The 17610-nt window shown below is 51.3% G+C and overlaps 2 protein-coding genes across 4 annotated transcripts in view; both read right to left on the bottom strand.

Moving 5' to 3' along the window:
- The window catches only part of LOC103888610 (CEA cell adhesion molecule 6), a 913736-nt gene that overhangs the window by 793875 nt on the left and 102251 nt on the right, over nucleotides 1–17610 (bottom strand). The gene's annotated exons all lie outside the window — the stretch shown is intronic.
- RPS19 (ribosomal protein S19) lies at nucleotides 1500–12347 on the bottom strand. 3 transcript variants are annotated; one of them, XM_024236324.3, is made up of 6 exons: nucleotides 12156–12347; nucleotides 11757–11827; nucleotides 11391–11491; nucleotides 3665–3848; nucleotides 3126–3180; nucleotides 1500–1565 (listed from the first exon to the last, which is right to left on the bottom strand). In XM_024236324.3, the coding sequence occupies exons 2-6, from the start codon at nucleotides 11825–11827 to the stop codon at nucleotides 1539–1541; spliced, it is 438 nt and encodes a 145-aa protein (XP_024092092.1). In that variant the 5' UTR covers nucleotides 12156–12347; the 3' UTR covers nucleotides 1500–1538. The 3 variants fall into 3 exon arrangements, with proteins under 3 accessions (XP_024092092.1, NP_001126089.1, XP_009230927.1); NM_001132617.1 differs by having other exon boundaries at nucleotides 12312–12346; XM_009232652.3 differs by having other exon boundaries at nucleotides 12107–12341.

The following is a 17610-nucleotide window of genomic DNA, read 5'->3' as shown; positions in this document are numbered from 1 at the left end:
AACATTTTTATTTATTCTTTTTTTGAAATGGAGTCTTGCTCTGTTGCCCAGGCTGGATTAAAATTGCTCGATCTCAGCCCACTGCAACCTCCGCCTCCCGGGTTCAAGCGATTCTTCTGCCTCAGCCTCCTGAGTAGCTGGGATTACAGGTGTGCGCCAAGATGCCCAACTAATTTTGGTATTTTTAGAGACGGGATTTCTCCATGTTGGTTAGGCTGTTCTCAAGCTCCCAACCTTGGGTGATCAGCCCGTCTCGGCCTCCCAAAGTGCTGAGATTACAGGTGCGAGCCACTGTGCCTGGCCGATACTTCTTAAACTCTTATGCCTTACGTTTGGGGACTGCCAACTGAACTGTCCAGCAGCAGAGCTACACAGAGCCAAGGCTCTCCATGGCATCTTGTCCAGTCTCTCAGGAGTTAGCAGGGTTACAAACAAGGAGACGGAGGCTCAGAGGGTAGGGTGCACAGGGTTACATGGGATTAGGTGCAGAGTTGTGATTTAAAACTCAAGTAGTTTGAACTTCAAAACCCAGGCTCACCCCTTTCCAGGAAATGGGTCAGATCCCAGGAATAACTTGGACAGGGAAATCCTGGGAGATATTAGCCAAACCAGTTTAGTGTTCCCAACTGGGAGGGACATCTGGTCACAGCGGGCCCTAAGGTTCTTTCCTGGCTTGCCCTTCCAGGGGTCGGACAGCTGCCCACTGGGCGCTATTTGGATCTCCCAGCCTGACCAGGTGCCCAATCATGGGTGGAGGCCACATCCCACTTGTCGTGCAGGACTGCAAAGGTTGCGCAGCCCGTGTGTGGCCGCCCTGGGAATTCAACTTCTGCACAGGGATCTGCTTCCACTGGCTTCCTGCCACTGCCACTCAGCGGGTCCAAGACCGCTCAGATGCAGAGTGAAGGCTCAAGGACCATTCAGCCTGTGCAGGCCCAGGAGTTAGTGTGCAGGCAGCACAGGTCAGTTTGCAGTGGAGGCTCCCTGGTGGTCTGTCCTTTTCTACCTTCCAGGGAAGAGCATGAACCCTGGGTCCTCTTGCTTTACTCCAGCAGAAGCCACCTCTGCAGCCCAGGCCCAGCTGAGGTCACAGCTCACACAGCCATCCTTTCGTTTCTCACTTTCTGACAATTGCAAAGACAGGATGTGGGGGAGTGAGCCACAAGGGCCCCTGGGTCCTTCCTCCAAACCCAGATGGGAACTGTTTGACCTGGGAAGGCCCCACTGGCTGCCGCGTACACAGCCACCCAATCACCCTGGGCCCCCTCACCCAAGGGAAGGGAGGAAGCGCCTCTTCCTCATGCCCCTGAAGAACTATCAAGAGACCCAAACCAGACCAGGCGCAGTGGCTCACATCTGTAATCCCAGCACTTTGGGAGGCTGAGGAAGGAGAATCATTCGAACCCAGAAGGCGGAGACTGCAGTGAGCTGAGATGGTGCCACTGCACTCCAGCCTGGGCGACAGAGCGAGAGACTCAAAAAAGAGACCCAGACCAGGATTATGAATGAGGCAATTTATTAACCCAGCATGGTTTGTTCTAATGCTTCTTGTTGGCAGCTGCCACCTGTGGGAAAAGATGGAAGAATAAAAGTTAGTTAAGGAGGTCTCTGCTGGGGCACTTTGTAACAGCTACCTACTACCCACCAGAGGTGGGCACCCTGATTTGTGGTTTCAAATGCATCTACCTCATCTAATTCTCACTGTGGGTATCCCCCCATTTCACAGACGTGGAAACTGGGTCTCAAGGGAGTGGCCGGGCACAGTGGCTCACACCTTTAATCCCAGCACTCTGGAAGGCCGAGGCAGGTGGATCACCTGAGGTCAAGAGTTCGAGACCAGCCTGACCAATATGGTGAAACCCTGTCTCTACTAAAAATATAAAAACTAGCCACGTGTGGTGGTGTGTGCCTGTAGTCCCAGCTACTCGGGAGGCTGAGACAGGAGAATTGCTTGAACCCGGGTGGCAGAGGTTGCAGTGAGCTGAGATTGCACCACTGCACTCCAGCCTGGGCGACAGAGGAAAAAAAAAAGAGAAGGGAGTGGCGGAGTGGAGTCCAAATTCCGCCCACTGCCATGTGAGAAGGTCAACATCCAACCACCAGCAATGATGTGTGCGCCAAGCTCCACTCTGCCTGGAAGAGCTTTCTCCTTCCAGACCACCCCCAACTCCTAGAGGGCTGACACCTTCCATTCTTTTCTGACACTTGACTAAATGCTCCAAGGCTCCTAGGAGGCCTGAGTCAGTGATACAGAATTGAGCTCATGCCAGGCCCTGGGTGCTCCTGCTGTACCACAGCTCACTGACTCCTCACCACCATGCTTGAGGTGGCTAAGGGTAGATTTTGGCCACAGGGAGGCCAAGACGGGAGACTGTGGCACCAGGGGTGTGGCCACTCTGCCCCAGGGTGTCGGCCAGCCAGGATCTGAATGGAGACCTGGGTTCTGAACCAGCCCCCCTCCCTTATCTCCACCTCTCCCAAGCAGCCCATGTGATGCTCAGTATGCATGAGGACTAAGGGGAAACATCGCAGGCTGACCTGGGGAGGCGGAGTCATCTGCGGGTACAGCTATGTGCTCCGTGGATAGATGCCCAGTGGCACCTGGGCTGGAGTTCCCTCCAATTCTTTTTTTTTTTTTTTTAGACGGAGTTTCGCTCTTGTTGCCCAGGCTGGGGTGCAATGGCGTGATCTTGGCTCACCGCAACCTCCACCTCCCGGGTTCAAGCGATTCTTGTGCCTCAGCCTCCCCAGTAGCTGAGATTACAGGAATGTGCCACCACACCCGGCTAATTTTGTATTTTTAGTAGAGACAGGGTTTCTCCATGTTGGTCAGAATGGTCTTGAACTCCTGACCTCAGATAATTAGCCTGCCTCGGCATTCCAAAGTGCTGGGATTATAGGGGCGAGACACCACAGCCAGCCTGCCTCCAAATTTCTAAGCAGCACCAGCAAGAAAAGTCAGACAGGACTGTCCTTTCTCCTGTCTCTGGGCAGCCCTCCTCTGACCCCACCAGTACCCTGGGCTGTGCCCTCCAGAGAAGGAGGTAAGTCTGACAAAGCATGGGCTTTGGAAATGCTTGGGCAGTGACTAAGGGACCCAGCCCCACCCCAAATGCAGGCCTCACCTGTCCGGCGATTCTGTCCAGATCTCTCTGTCCCTGAGGTGTCAGTTTGCGGCCGCTGTGGGGAGGGAAGGGTCATGTAGGCCCCAGTGAGCACAGGTCCTGTTCTCAGCCCCTTCCCTCCTGGCTGTGAGCCAGGCTTCTCAAGAAGCCACCTGCCGCCAGCCAAGTCCCAGTGAGGGCCCTGGTCAGGTGCATTCTAACAAGCTGGGGGCAGTAGTGGGAGCCCCCCTGGGAGCTGACGGGGTGTCGTTTGTGCAAGCATTTAGATCAAAAGCCCCGAAAAATCAATTGGGAAAAGTTAACGAGCAGGCTAATGAAAGCAGACAGTCGCTAAATTACCTTCCTGGAGCCTGGGCTAGTCAGCCAGAGAGGTCGGGGTGAAGCCCCGCGCTGTTTGCTTTTCTGCAGAATCCCCTCCTGCCTGCCTCTGATAGGAGAGGCCTGAGGGGCTGGGCAGACTATGCAGGACGATTCGTTGGGGAAGTGATGACCGGGCCCCAAGGCTGCTCTATCAATGCAGCCCTCCCTACCCTGCTTACCCATCTTGGTCCTTTTCCACCATTTTCAGCCCCTCCAGGGCTTGGAGGACCCGGCGGGCTACACTCTTGGAGCCTCGGCTGAAGTGGCTGGGCATGACGCCGTTTCTCTGACGTCCCCCATAGATCTTGGTCATGGAGCCAACCCCAGCGCCACCCCGGAGGTACAGGTGCCGCGCTGTGGAAGCTGGGGGTAGTGTGAGAGGAAGATTTAAGGGTCTTGATCAAGGTCTCAAGTAAACAATTCCTTGTGCGTAAACAGCTAATTCTCACTGTTTTGTAAGAAGGGAAACTGAAAACACACACTAACACCCAGAAACTGACAGCCCCCTCTCCTCACCCACCCCCCGGCTAGCTCTTCCTCGACAAGCAGCCCTGCACCCTGGGTGGGCACTCCCACCATCTCCAGTGCCAACTTCTTTAGTGGTTACTGTCCCAGCAGCACTGCTGTTGAATTGAACCTGAGGTTATGTAGGGGTGGAGCCTAGCTGTGACCATCTCCATGGGCCCCAGAGAAGCAGCAGTGAAGGGACCTATTGCCACTCTCTGGGCCACCTCAGTCTGGAGAGCTCAGGATAACAAGGGCAGGGCAGACACTCTGTGCAGTGGATGCCCCCTGCTTGGAATGTGTACCAGCCCCTCTGCGGACACAGGGAAGGCTGGCTTGGGCAAGTCCCTGGTCCACCCTAGCCAGCCTCCTTGCCTGCAAAAAAAGCTCCGTAAAATCCAGTCGACACACCAGCCTCCCCAGAAACACTTGCACGCTTCTATTAACTGGAGCACACATCTGCCAGGCCCTGTGCCAAGTGCTTTTCAATCTCTCCACCCTGCTTCACCCGAGGGCCGGGTTACTGTGAGGACTCAACACGTGTGTAAAGTGCTACTCTCAAGAGTGAAACCGAGGCACCAGAGGGTACTCACTGGCTCCATGTCACACAGCTCTGGAGGCACTGCCCTGTCCTGCCACCGTGATGGCACCGGGGCCCACATGCAGGAACCACCCAGATTTCAGCCATCACACGGTCCTGCCTAGCTCTGGAGCTCAGAGCAGAGTCTGGTTTGTTCCTGGGACCCAGAGATCATCAAGTTGGTCTGAGTCTGCTCAAGTGACTTCTTTCCTCTAGTTCTAAAGATCAAGTGAGGGAATTAGGGGTTCTTCCATAATTGCCAAGTGCCAGGCAGTAGTCTGTGTGGGGTGGACTGCTTCTGCCCAGAAACAGTTCTTGCACACCGCTTGTTCCCAGCCCACTCCTGCCCTGAGATCAGGTCCAGATACAGCCAGCCCTTCATATCCACAGACTCAACCAAGGGTGGATCAAAAATATTCAGGGGAAAAAAATTACAATTCAAAACAGTGTAACAATTATTTACACCGTATTAGTGCTTTTTCTTAAAACACACAAAAAAGGGCCTCATTCTGTCACCCAGGCTGGAGTGCTGTGGTGTGATCATAGCTCACTGCAGCCTCGAACTCCTGGGCTTAAGCAATCCTCTTGCCTCAGCCTCCTAAGCAGCTGGGACTATAAGTATGTGCCATGTCTGGCCTGTATTAATCTATAAGTAATCTATAGATGATTTAAAATATATGGGATCAGGCCGGGTGCAGTGGCTCATGCCTGTAATCCCAGCACTTTGGGAGGCTGAGGCGGGAGAATCACCTGAGGTCAGGAGTTTGAGACCAGCCTGGCCAACATGGTGAAACCCCATCTCTACTGAAATTACAAGAAAATTAGCCGGGTGTGGTGGCACACCCCCTGTAACCCCAGCTACCTGGGAGGCTGAGGCAGGACAGGAGAATCACTTGAACCTGGGAGGCAGAGGTTGCAGTTAGCCAAGATCATGCCACTGCACTCCAGCCTGGGTGACAGAGTGAGACTCTGTCTCAGAAGTAAAACATCTACATAGGATATACGCAAATATTGTATCTTTTTTTTTTTTTTTTTTTTGAGACAGGGCATCATTCTGTCACCCAGGCTGGAGTGCAGTGATAACAGCTCACTGCAGCTTTGACCTCCTGAACAGTTGGGACTACAGGTGCAAGCCACCACGCCCAGATAATTTTTGAAGAGACCCAGTTTTGCCATGTTGCTCTGGCTGAACTCCTGGAGTGAAGTGATCCACCCATCTTGGCCTCCCAAAGTGCTGGGATTGCAGGTGCGTGCCACTGTGCTGGCCCCGATATTTTTTTTTTTGAGAGGGAGTCTCGCTCTGCCGCCTAGGCTGGAGTGCAGTGGCGCAATCTCGGTTCACTGCAAGCTCTGCCTCCCGGGTTCACGCCATTCTCTTGCCTCAGCCTCCAGAGTAGCTGGGACTACAGGCGCCCACCACCATGCCTGGCTAATTTTTTAATATTTTTAGTAGAGACAGGGTTTCACCGTGTTAGCTAGGATGGTCTTGATCTCCTGACCTTGTGATCAACGCGCCTCGGCCTCCCAAAGTGCTGGGATTACAGGGTTAAGCCACCGCACCCGGCCTCTGGCCCCGATATTACACCATTTTATAGTAAGGGTGAGCATCTGTGGACTTGGGTACTGGGGTTCATCCTGGAACCAATGCTCAGCTGATACTGTACAACCATGCTCTGCTAGGGGCCAAGAGCACAGCCCTGCTGTTGGCTACCTCTGGCATCTGCTCACTTTAAAATCCCCACCTCACTCCAGGCCCTACCCCCTATGCCACTGCCTGGTAATAAGTGCCCATAACCAGGACCAATAGACAGACTCACTTGGTATAAGCCACCCCCCACAATCTTTCTGCCAGAGAGTGACATCACTGGAAACCTCCACCCTTTCAGACCAGCTCAAATACCCAGCAGCTGCTGCCATCCCTCTGGGCCCTGTAGCTGGCTGTGCCCTGGGGCTCTGGGTGGAGACCTGCTCTCCCATTTGAACTACAGTACCCAGGACTGGGGAACGCAGAATAGCTTTTCTTGTTATCCCGCTTTATTTTTTTTTGAGATGGAGTCTTGCTGTGTTGCCCAGGTTGGAGTGCAGTGGTGCCGTCTGGGCTCACTGCAACCTCCGCCTCCCGGGTTCAAGCAATTCTCCTGTCTCAGCCTCCCGAGTAGCTGGGACTACAGGCACACGCCACCACACCTGGCTAATTTTTTGTATTTTTAGTAGAGATGGGGTTTCACCATGCCGGCCAGGCTGGTCTCGGAACTCCTGACCTCATGATCCGCTCGCCTCGGCCTCCCAAAGTGCTGGGATTACAGGCGTGAGCCACCGCGCCCGGCCTCTGTTATCTTGCTTTTTAAGAGTAAGGCACACACTCCTAAGCACAGAGATGCCCAAAGCGGCTGTGCACCAGAAATGGTACACTCAGCCTCAGTCTTGTTGGGTTGGGACCAGCGCCCACAGCGGTCAGACAGGGGCTTGAATCCCGACACCGTTCCTCCTCAGGAGGGACACAGGACCCACCTATCCTCCAGGTGGTTTGTGCTGTGGTACTAAAGGAGACACTTTACTTAAACCTTGAGCACAGTGACTGGTAGAGAACAAGCTCCCATAAAGCCTATTAGGTTTTTTTTTTTTTTTTTTTTTTGAGACAGTCTCGCTCTGTTGCCCAGGCTGGAGTGCAGTGGTGTGATCTCAGGCTGACTGCAACCTCTGCCTCCGGGGTTCAAGCAATTCTTCTGTCTCAGCCTCCTGAGTAGCTGGGACTACAGGCGCCTGCCACCACGCCCGGCTGATTTTTATTTTTAGTAGAGACGGGGTTTCACCACATTGGTCAGGATGGTCTCAAACTCTTGACCTCAGGCGATCCGCCTGCCTTGGCCTCCCAAAGGCCTATTAGGTTCTTTAACGGAGGCTTAAATTTTTCTTAAGGCTGTATAAAAACCTTTTGGCATGGAGAATCTTGGTCAGATATTACAAGCTCCTCCCTTGCTATCCCAGTTCATGCTAATTATTTTTTTCTGACCCACTAGAAGGGAGAGGAAGGGTTATTAACTTCACAAATTGGAAAATGCTAAGAGTTGAAATACCGCGTTCTATTAAAACACTGACCTTTTTCCTCACCCCCTAGAGACCAAGGTTCCAGCCCCAGCTTTTGATGTGGAGCTGCACAAATGCAGGCCACCAAAGCTGGTACTCATGAGGGCCAATTGTGAGCAAGTTGCTGTCACAAATGGGTTCTCCTCCAGTTCCTCCACGCTAGAGGCCTTCTGCTCCTCTGCTGTGTGCATTCTCGGGATGGCAACCCACTCCTCTCAGGAACCCCTGTCCAGGAATCAGCCCCTACCTGGGAACTGTAAAGGAGGCCACCCCTCTCCACTCTACTGTGAGTTGACGGTCAAGGCAGAGCAGCTGTGTTCCTGCTAGACCGAGAGGGAGGGTCCCTCTGGACCTGAGCACGGGGCAGACCAACCAAGCACAGCTTCTTAGGAGTCATCACAGCTCAGCAAAGTCCAGACTGGTGGTCCCATACTGACCTACTGAGTCAAAGGCCAGGAAGAACTCCCCCAGCACACTCCAGCTGACCCTTCTCTGCCGAACTTGTAAGAAACCACTTTCCTGACCTTGATTCATCCCTTAACTCACTTCTGTGACGCCTCCCAGATCTCATTCTTTCTACTATCACAGCACAAGTGGGTGCCCAGCGCCACGCAGCAGCCAGAGATGGAGCAGCCTCCAACCTACAAGTGTTTCCAGACATCCCAATTCAGCAGCTGCTCTCAGACGCACACCAGGACACCAAACTGGACTCCCACATCTCCATCTTCAGCAGGTCCTTTAAAGAATTAAGACAGCAAGAGGCTTGTCCAGCCGGGTGTGGGAGCTCATGCCTGTAATCCCAGCACTTTGGGAGGCTGAGGCAGGTGGATCACGAGGTCAAGAGATCGAGAGCACCCCGGCCAACATGGTGAAACCACATCTCTACTAAAAATACAACAATTAGCTGGGCGTGGTGGCGGGCACCTGTAGTCCCAGGTACTCGGGAGGCTGAGGCAGGAGAATCGCTTGAACCCGGGAGGCAGAGGTTACAGTTAGCCGAGACGGCACCAGTGTACTCCAGCCTGGTGACAGAGCAAGACTCTGTCTTTAAAACAAAAAAAAAAAAAAAAAAAAAAAAAAAAAAGAAAAAAAAAAAAAGCCTGTCCAGAGCTACACTGCACCACCCCCTTCATAAAGACCCATGGCGGCCATGCCTTGAGCGTCCAGTGAGAGCAAGTCTTTGCGGGTTCTTCCTCTACCTTGCCCTGCCTCCTCCACCACTGCCTTGGGACTGCTTACTCCTACAGCTCTGCTCCATTTCCAGACCACCCTCAAGACCAAGAAGGCCCCATCTTCTGCCATGGGCCTCTTTACCCCCAAACCCCAGGATTAAGACCTGTCTACCTCACATTCATTCCTACAGGTCTCCACAATTTGGCCCTGCTCAGCAGGGGCACAGCTTTAGGACACTTTAGCCTCAAATCTGAGGAGGCAAAATAGGTCAGACTCTTAGAGTAGAAAAAAGGGAATATAGCAGGAAACCTAGTTTTGGACAGAGCCACCCTGCCAAGCCCTCCCAGGGTAACTTGCAGCAAGTCACTTCGCCTGTCTGCACCACAGCTTCCTCTTTGGTAAAACAGGTCACTCCCATGACTAGTATAAGCTGACTGCCAAACTGGGTGGAACATGTTAAATTCTAGAATAGAGGCTGGTAAACTTTGCCTGTAATCCCAGTGTTTTGGGAGGCTGAGGCGGGAGGACTGCTTGAGCTTGGGAGTTCAACATAGTGAGATTGCATCTCTACAAATAAAAAAAATTAGCTAGGCATAGTGACTGATAGGCACCTGTAGTCCCAGCTACTTAGGAGGGTGGGGCAGGAGGATCACTTGAGCCCAGGAGGCAGCAGTGAGCTATAATTGTGCCACTGCACTCCAACCTGGGTGACAGGGCTAGACCCTGTCCCTGAAAATAAATAATAAAGGGTCAGGTAGGAAATATTTCAGGCTTTGTAGGCTACAGCTTCTGCCACAACTACAACTCTGCCCTTGTGTATGTAGATACACGGGGGTGGTTATATCCCAGCAAAAATATACACAACAGGCCTCTGGTCTACCACACAACCATCCTATGCCGCTAGGGCAGCTGGGCAAGGGAGGTGAAAAAGAGGCCTTTGGGGTACTCCAAGTGATGGAGACTAGTAGGCAGGCAGAAGATGCACATCCTGCTCGAGGTTTCCAGGCAGGGCCACTGTGGGCTGCGAGGGACCACAGCAACTCTACTATGACCAGCAGATGCAACTAGGTTTATTATCCTAGGTTTTAATCCCATCTCTTATTAATCCCTCCCCATGTTAAAAAAAAAAAAAAATGTACAAGACACATACAGTCCTACTTTGGAGATATTTGGTATGTGCAGAATGTGTCTTCACCCCAGCAAATGAGAAAGGCTAATCCTAGATCCAAAGCTGCTCTGACCTACTGACCCTTGAGGCACTGCCAAAGCAAGATGGGGGGACAGGTGGAGGGGATATGTAACTTCCAGGCCTTGTCACTGCTGTGTGCCCAGGGAAGTCAGCTTCTCTTCATCCGCCCCATTTTCTGTCTAAAACAAATGGTGGGTAGGTGGTATGCCAACAACCCTACCCACCTCAGCAAGTTCATCTTTCACTCCTCAGAGGCTGCAGCTGAGTTATGCTGGTCCTCTGTGCTCACTCCATGGCCTGGAAGAGTGGGCCCCAATAGACATTTGAGGCACAAGTGTACCACAAATCTACAAAATGCTTCATATTCTGAAGGGCCAAGCAACCTGTACCAAGGCCAACTCTTTTCAGGGTCATTGAGGAGTTTTGCCGATTTCCAAACCTTGCTTCCCACCTACTTTTTATCTGGAGACAAGCTGTGGTCAGAATGGAGCCCCCACTTCACAGAGACAGAAGGTTTAAGATTGGAGAGGCCAAGGCCCCTTAGTGAAGGTCCGTGCTAAGGCTGTCACCTTGACATAACACGGCACTGCTACTGCCCACCCTGTTACGTCTTCCTGAAAGTGAAGATTTAGTGAGTACTGAAATGTTAAGACATGTGAGAACTAACACTAGTCAAGGACTGTACGTAAATTATTATTGGAAGATCGAAAAGAGATGGGGCTGGCACAAGGTTGTAGGGTGTCCATAAGATCAGAAGTCAAGATTTAAAGCAGGGACTGACCTGGCCAGATCTCCAACCATTTAGTTAGAAACAGCCTGTTAGAGACATGGAGAAGGCTAACTTGATGATCTGAACAATAGTAAAGATAACTGACTTTTTGGTGAATAACTACTATGCAACAGACACGTTCTAAACACTCTGCTTTAAATTCATTCAATCTTCGCGATACTTCAGTACTGGTACAATAATTAGTCCCATTTTGGGGATGAAAGAGTGGAGACAGAGGCAGGTTAACCAACTTGCCAGAGGACACACAGCCAGATGTAAAAAATGGATCCAAACCCAGGGAGTCTGCCTCCATGTATATAGAAAGGATTAAACCACCTGCAAGCAAAATATGAACATTCATCTGTCTCTGGTTTCCCCTGAAGCTCAAAGACACAGGTCCTCCTCTCACAAAGCTCTTAGAATGTCATAAAAACTTGGAGTACCAAGTTATTGAATGTCACATCACACAAAGCAAGTGGTGACACAACCAAGGGTTTCTCTCCCTCTTGGGGCAGGAAAGAGCTCAGAGAAGGCAGGGAAGTATGGTTTGTGCCAGGGGTCACCCAGCTCCCCACTCTCCAGCCAAAGACCTAAGTTTCTCACCAGCTCGCGTGTAGAACCAGTTCTCATCGTAGGGAGCAAGCTCTTTGTGCTTGGCCAGCTTGACGGTGTCCACCCATTCGGGGACTTTCAGCTTCCCGGACCTAAGACCAAAACAGTGGGAAAAGCACGATTCAGTCATCTCCACAAACTACCCCATATCCCAAATGCCCTCCCCTCAACACAACTACGATGTGCCCAGAATACAAAGAAAGGCTGGAACCGGAACACAAGCCAGGCCTCACGCTGAAAGGAGCCACGGAGGCCCCAAACAAGTCTCCCCCGCCAGGACCGGCAAACACTGGGGCTCAGACGGGCAGGCCAAGGCGACAGCCTTCACCCGTTTTGAACCTCAGTCCCCAAACTCACTTTTTGAGGAAGGCTGCCAGAGCTCTGACGAACTCCTGCTGGTTCACGTCTTTTACAGTAACTCCAGGCATCTGCGGGAGAAAGTCAAGCATGTGAACACAGGCCTGGTGGAGACGACTGCCAGGGGCACGAACCCCACCCCAATCCTTTCGATCCAACGCATCCTAAACCGGGGTACCCTCGTTACTTCCCACGGCCCCTTCAACGCCAGGCTCCGGCTCCTGCGGGTCCGAAGGAGCTCACCGACGCCCACAGCCTCTCTGAATCGCACTAACGCAGCCCGGCCCCCGCGTGTGAGAATCCTGCGCGACTCCACTCCCCAGCCCCGGGACTCCGAACGCCCCACGCACCCCGCCGCTGCCCTCTGGGACCCACGCTCGGTTCCCGAACGGCGCTGACCGGGCATGTCCGGGCCTGCCGCTCGCACGTGGCCGCGGCTCCAGGGGGCGGGACGGGCCCGCGCCGGGCGCCTCGGGGCCCTCAGGCACGCGCTCTGCGGCTTCGGCGTCCGGCCCTGCCGCCTCGCTCCCGGTCCAACTCGGAGCCCCCGCTTACCGTGCGGCCTCCGCGCTGCTAGCCAGGGGAAAGGGAGCGACGGGGTTTCCCGGGCGCACAAGTCGGGCGTCGGGTCTCGCGAGAGTTCCGAAAGCTCGCGAGAGCGAGGGTAGAAGCTGAGGCTCCGCCTCTCTCAGGGCGAAAGTGGCTTCGTCCCCGCCTAGAGGGGAGGGTGTCTAGTGAGGGGTGGAGAGGTAAAGGGGAGGGCAAAGGAGTCGGGCGTGGAGGCCTAGGTTTCCTCCCGCCTTTCCTTCTCCCGGAGTGTAATACAGGCTAGAGAGCTCCTGTTCGGAGCTGGGGGAACTTGGCTTCGTTTGCGTCGTTCGTGGCTGTAAGGAACAGTGGTAGAGAAGACTATGATGGCGAAAGTACGGGGCAGGCTGGGTGGGCCACAGCTGGCGCCCCCCGGCGGAACAACCCCTTTTCCGGGTGGAAGTGGCTGTTCCCTGGCCGGAAGTGGGCGTAGTAAGGGCGGAACTGTGACAGGGAACCTAGGGGAAGGGCGAGGGAGAAATGTGGCTATCATCTGCTGTCATTCACCGCCAGGAGTCGCGAGAGCGGGAGACGTAATCCCCACCCTTCTCAGGGCGGAAATTGCTTCAGCACGGCCGGGGCGAGCGAAAAGGGAATGAGGCGCTGGAGGAGGGGAGGAGATAAAGGCGGGACAAACCGGCAGAGGCGGGACCTTAGTAGAAGTTAGTTCAGCTCTGTCTTCTAGTGTCGGAGTCTGTTCGCTCAGCCCTTACTTTGCCAATTTAGATTTACCTGCCCCGCTGACCTGTGTAGCTTTAGGCAGTCCATTTGCCCTCTCAGGGCTTGTCTCACCATTAAAAAAAAAAAAAAAAAAAAAAAATCCCCGTTTGCCCATTTAAAGTGGCTGCTCTGGTTCATGGCGCGTCACATGCTCTAAAAAATATTTTTTGAGTGCCTGCTCTGTGCCAGGCACAGGTAAATATTATTTGGACGTTTATCATGTGGCTGTTACTGTAGTGTTACATGCATGATCTCATTTAATCCTTACAAGGCCCAACAACTAAATAACATGTGGTCTAATAAAATTATGTTAACTTGTTGCAAAAAGGAAACACTGAAATGTGTGTAGCTATTTTCTTATGTTGGAAAGACTGAGAATTTAAAACATCAGAGCAAATATTAGAATTTTACCCCACGCTGATACTGTGGCTGCGAAATGTGTTAATTATTAATAAGCCAAGACTCGTATCTGTTAGAAAAATTAAAACCAACCATGCTTCTGGCATAAGATCATATATTTAAATCAAGGTTTTATATTCATGTAGAATGTTGTTGAAACCTATCTCATACTGTTTCTAAAACTTGAGAAAATATTTTCATTATCTCAATTTTTTTCTAGAACCAACACATACATATTTCCATATGTATTCAAAGTGGGTAATATATGCATGTCTAACTGGAAATCTCCATGTACTTGGGTAATTTATATTCACTTTTTATAATTTAATTAATTAATTATTATTTAATTTTTTTTGAGTTGGAGTCTTGCTCTGTTGCCCAGGCCGGAGTGCAATGATGTGATCTTGGTTCACTGCAACCTCTGCCTCCCGGGTTCAAGCGATTCTCCGGCCTCAGGCTCCTAAGTGGCTGGGATTACAGGCGCCTGCCACCACACCTGGCTAATTTTTGTATTTTTATAGAGACAGGTTTTCACCATGTTGGCCAGGCTGGTCTCGAACTCCTGACCTCAGGTGATCCACCTGCGTCGGCCTCCCAAAATGCTGGGATCACAGGTGTGAGCCACCGTGCCTGGCCCCCACTTTTAATAATTTCTAATACCAGTGCTGAATCATTTACACGTAATTCATTTGAGTCATTTCATTAAATTAAATTTTTTTTTTTTTTAAAGCTCTCCAGAGGAACTCTGGAGTGCCTGACCAAAGGAAGAGACAGGGTGAATATAGGATTTTGGGAAGAGTGAAGCTTAGGTAAAATTTATATAAAGCAGAGTTTTGATGGACATAAGGCAAAGCAGGCATGTATTTATGCAATGGAGCTAACATCATGCCTGGGCTAGGAGCAGACCCAGGATTCTGTTTCCTTGGACATTAGAAAGTTTAGATAAATGTACAATGTTATCTCTAAAAACCGCTTCTCTGAAGCTCTCACCTGAGTTGGAGATCTTGACTGCTTCTCTGTGTCAAAGTGACTTAGACTTTCCAGGTAAGAATGAGATGTCCGATTTTCACTACTGTTATGATTTTAAAGATTTTAAAAAATTCTGGCAGTCTGTGATTTTAGAGAACACAGTTTCTCAGCACTGTGTCCCTGGTGTTAATTTTTGTACATGTTAGTTTTTACAGGTTCATAATTGACAACTCTGTGAGGTGGTTATAGACTAGTCAACTGAGCCTTAGAGTCAAGTCATTTGTCCAGGGTCACATAAGGTTAAAGCCCGAGCTCGGATTTGAAGCCACAACTGAAGATACTCAAGCTTTTGCAATAAACTTTTTTTTTTTTTTGAGACGGAGTCTCGCTCCGTCGCCCAGGCTGGAGTGCAGTGGCATGATCTGGGCTCATGCAAGCTCCGCCTCCCAGGTTCACGCCATTCTCCTACCTCAGCCTGTCGAGTAGCTGGGACTACAGGTGCCCGTCACCACGCCTGGGTAATTTTTTGTATTTTTAGTAGAGACGGGGTTTCACTGTGTTAGCCAGGATGGTCTTGATCTCCCGACCTCGTGATCCACCCGCCTTGGCCTCCCAAAGTGCTGGGATTACAGGCTCATGCCTGTAAATTTAGTGGAAAGTACAGAATTCCCATAGTCCCCATGCCAACACACAGGGATGGCCTCTCCACACCAGAGTGGTACCTTTGCTACAATCAAGGAACACAATATTATCACCCAAAGTCCGCAATTTACATCAGTGTTCACTCTTGTTGTATGTTCTGCAAGTTTTGGCAAATGTGTAAAGACACATATCCACCATTACAGTTTCATAGAGAATAGTTTCATTGCCCTAAACAACACCCATTCATCCCTCCATCCCTCCAGCCCGACAACCAGTTATCATTTTATCATTTTATTGTCATCACAATTTTGCCTTTTTCCAGAATGTCATATAGTTGGAATCATGCATTTGGATTGGCTTCTTTCAGTTAGTAAGGCATTTAAGTTTCCACCGTATCTTTTTTTTGGTGGGGTGGAGGGGAGGGGGAGGCAGACAGGGTCCTGCTCTGGAGTGCAGTGGCGCTGGAGTGCTGGGATTACAGGCGTGAGTCACCGCGCCCGGCCTCAATAAACTCTTTAAACACAGTTTTAAAAATGGGTTGAGGCTGTAGTACCTACAAACAGTGGGATGTTATTCAGCACTAAAAAGAAATGAACTGGCTGGGAGCGGTGGCTCACGCCTGTAATCCCAACAGTTTGGGAGGCTGAGACTGGCGGACTGCCTGAGTTTAGGAGTTCTTGGCCAGCCTGGGCAACACGGTGAAACTCCCTCTCTACTAAAATACAGAAAATTAGGCGGGGCGCAGTGGCTCACGCCTGTAATCCCAGCACTTTGGGAGGCGGAGGCGGGCGGATCACGAGGTCAGGAGATGGAGACCATCCTGGCTAACACGGTGAAACCCCGTCTCAACTAAAAATACAAAAAATTAGCCGGGAGAGGTGGCAGGCGCCTGTAGTCCCAGCTACTCGGGAGGCTGAGGCAGGAGAATGGCGTGAACCCCGGGGGGCGGAGCCTGCAGTGAGCCGAGATCTTGCCACTGCACTCCAGCCTGGGCGACAGCGAGACTCTGTCTCAAAAAAAAAAAAAAAAAAAAAATTAGCCAGGCGTGGCGGCGTGTGCCTGTAGTCCCAGCTACTCCGCAAACTGAGGCAGAAGAATCGCTTGAACCCGGGAGGCGGAGGTTGCAGTGAGCCGAGATCGCGCCACGGCACTCCAGTCTGGGGTGACAGAGCGAGACTCCGTTTCAAAAAAAAAAACAAAAAACAAAAAACAAAAAAGAAGCTATCAGCTATCAGGCCATGAAAACAAACATATGGTGGATTTGGGAGGCCGAGGCGGGCGGATCACGAGGTCAGGAAATCGAGACCATCCTGGCTAACACGGTGAAACCCCGTCTCTACTAAAAATACAAAAAATTAGCCAGGTGTGGTGGCAGGCGCCTGTGGTCCCAGCTATTCGGGAGGCTGAGGCAGGAGAATGGCCTGAACCCGGGAGGCGGAGCTTGCAGTGAGCCGAGCTCGCGCCACTGCACTCTAGCCTGGGAGACAGAGCGAGACTCCGTCTCAAAAAACAAAACAAAACAAAACAAAAAAAGAAATCCCGTCTCTACTAAAAAAATACAAAAATTAGCTGGGTGTGGTGGTGCACGCCTGTAATCCCAGCTACTCAGGAAGATGAGGCACGAGAATCGCTTGAACCTGGGAGGCGGAGGTTGCAGTGAGCCAAGTGCACTGCATTCCAGCGCCACTGCACTCCAGAGCAGGACCCTGTCTGCCTCCCCCTCCCCTCCACCCCGCCAAAAAAAAGATACGGTGGAACCTTAAATGCCTTACTAACTGAAAGAAGCCAATCCAAATGCATGATTCAAACTATATGACATTCTGGAAAAAGGCAAAATTGTGAGGACAATAAAATGATAAAATGATAATTGGTTGTCGGGCTGGAGGGATGGAGGGATGAATGGGTGTTGTTTAGGGCAATGAAACTATTCTCTATGAAACTGTAATGGTGGATACGTGTCTTTACACATTTGCCAAAACTTGCAGAACATACAAGAGTGAACACTGATGTAAACTGCGGACTTTGGGTGATAATATTGTGTTCCTTGATTGTAGCAAAGGTACCACTCTGGTGTGGAATATTGATACAAAAGGGAGGCCATCCCTGTGTGTCGGCATGGGGACTATGGGAATTCTGTACTTTCCACTAAATTTTGCTAGGAACATATATAATATATATACGTATACATATGTATATGTATATGTGTGTTGCATATATATACACACACACACACATATATGAGACAGTCTTGCTCTGTCATCCAGGCTGGAGTGCAGTGGTGTAATCATGGCTCACTGCAGCCTTGACCTCCTGGGCTCAAGCTATTCTCCCACCTCAGCCTCCTGAGTAGCTGGGACTACGGGTGCATGCCACCATGCCTGGCTAAATTTTGTATTTTTTGCAGAAAGGGGGTTTTGTCATGTTGCCCAGGCTGGTTCTGAACTCCTGAGCTCAAGCAATCCTCCCACCTTGGCCTCCCAAAGTTCTGGGATTAGAGGTGTGAGCCACTGCATCTGGCCCCTGAAGGTTTTTTTGC

The sequence above is a fragment of the Pongo abelii genome, chromosome 20 (genome assembly GCF_028885655.2).
Source record: "Pongo abelii isolate AG06213 chromosome 20, NHGRI_mPonAbe1-v2.0_pri, whole genome shotgun sequence".
In the NCBI taxonomy this organism is placed as follows: domain Eukaryota; kingdom Metazoa; phylum Chordata; class Mammalia; order Primates; family Hominidae; genus Pongo; species Pongo abelii.
This window is presented reverse-complemented; position numbering and strand designations above follow the sequence as displayed.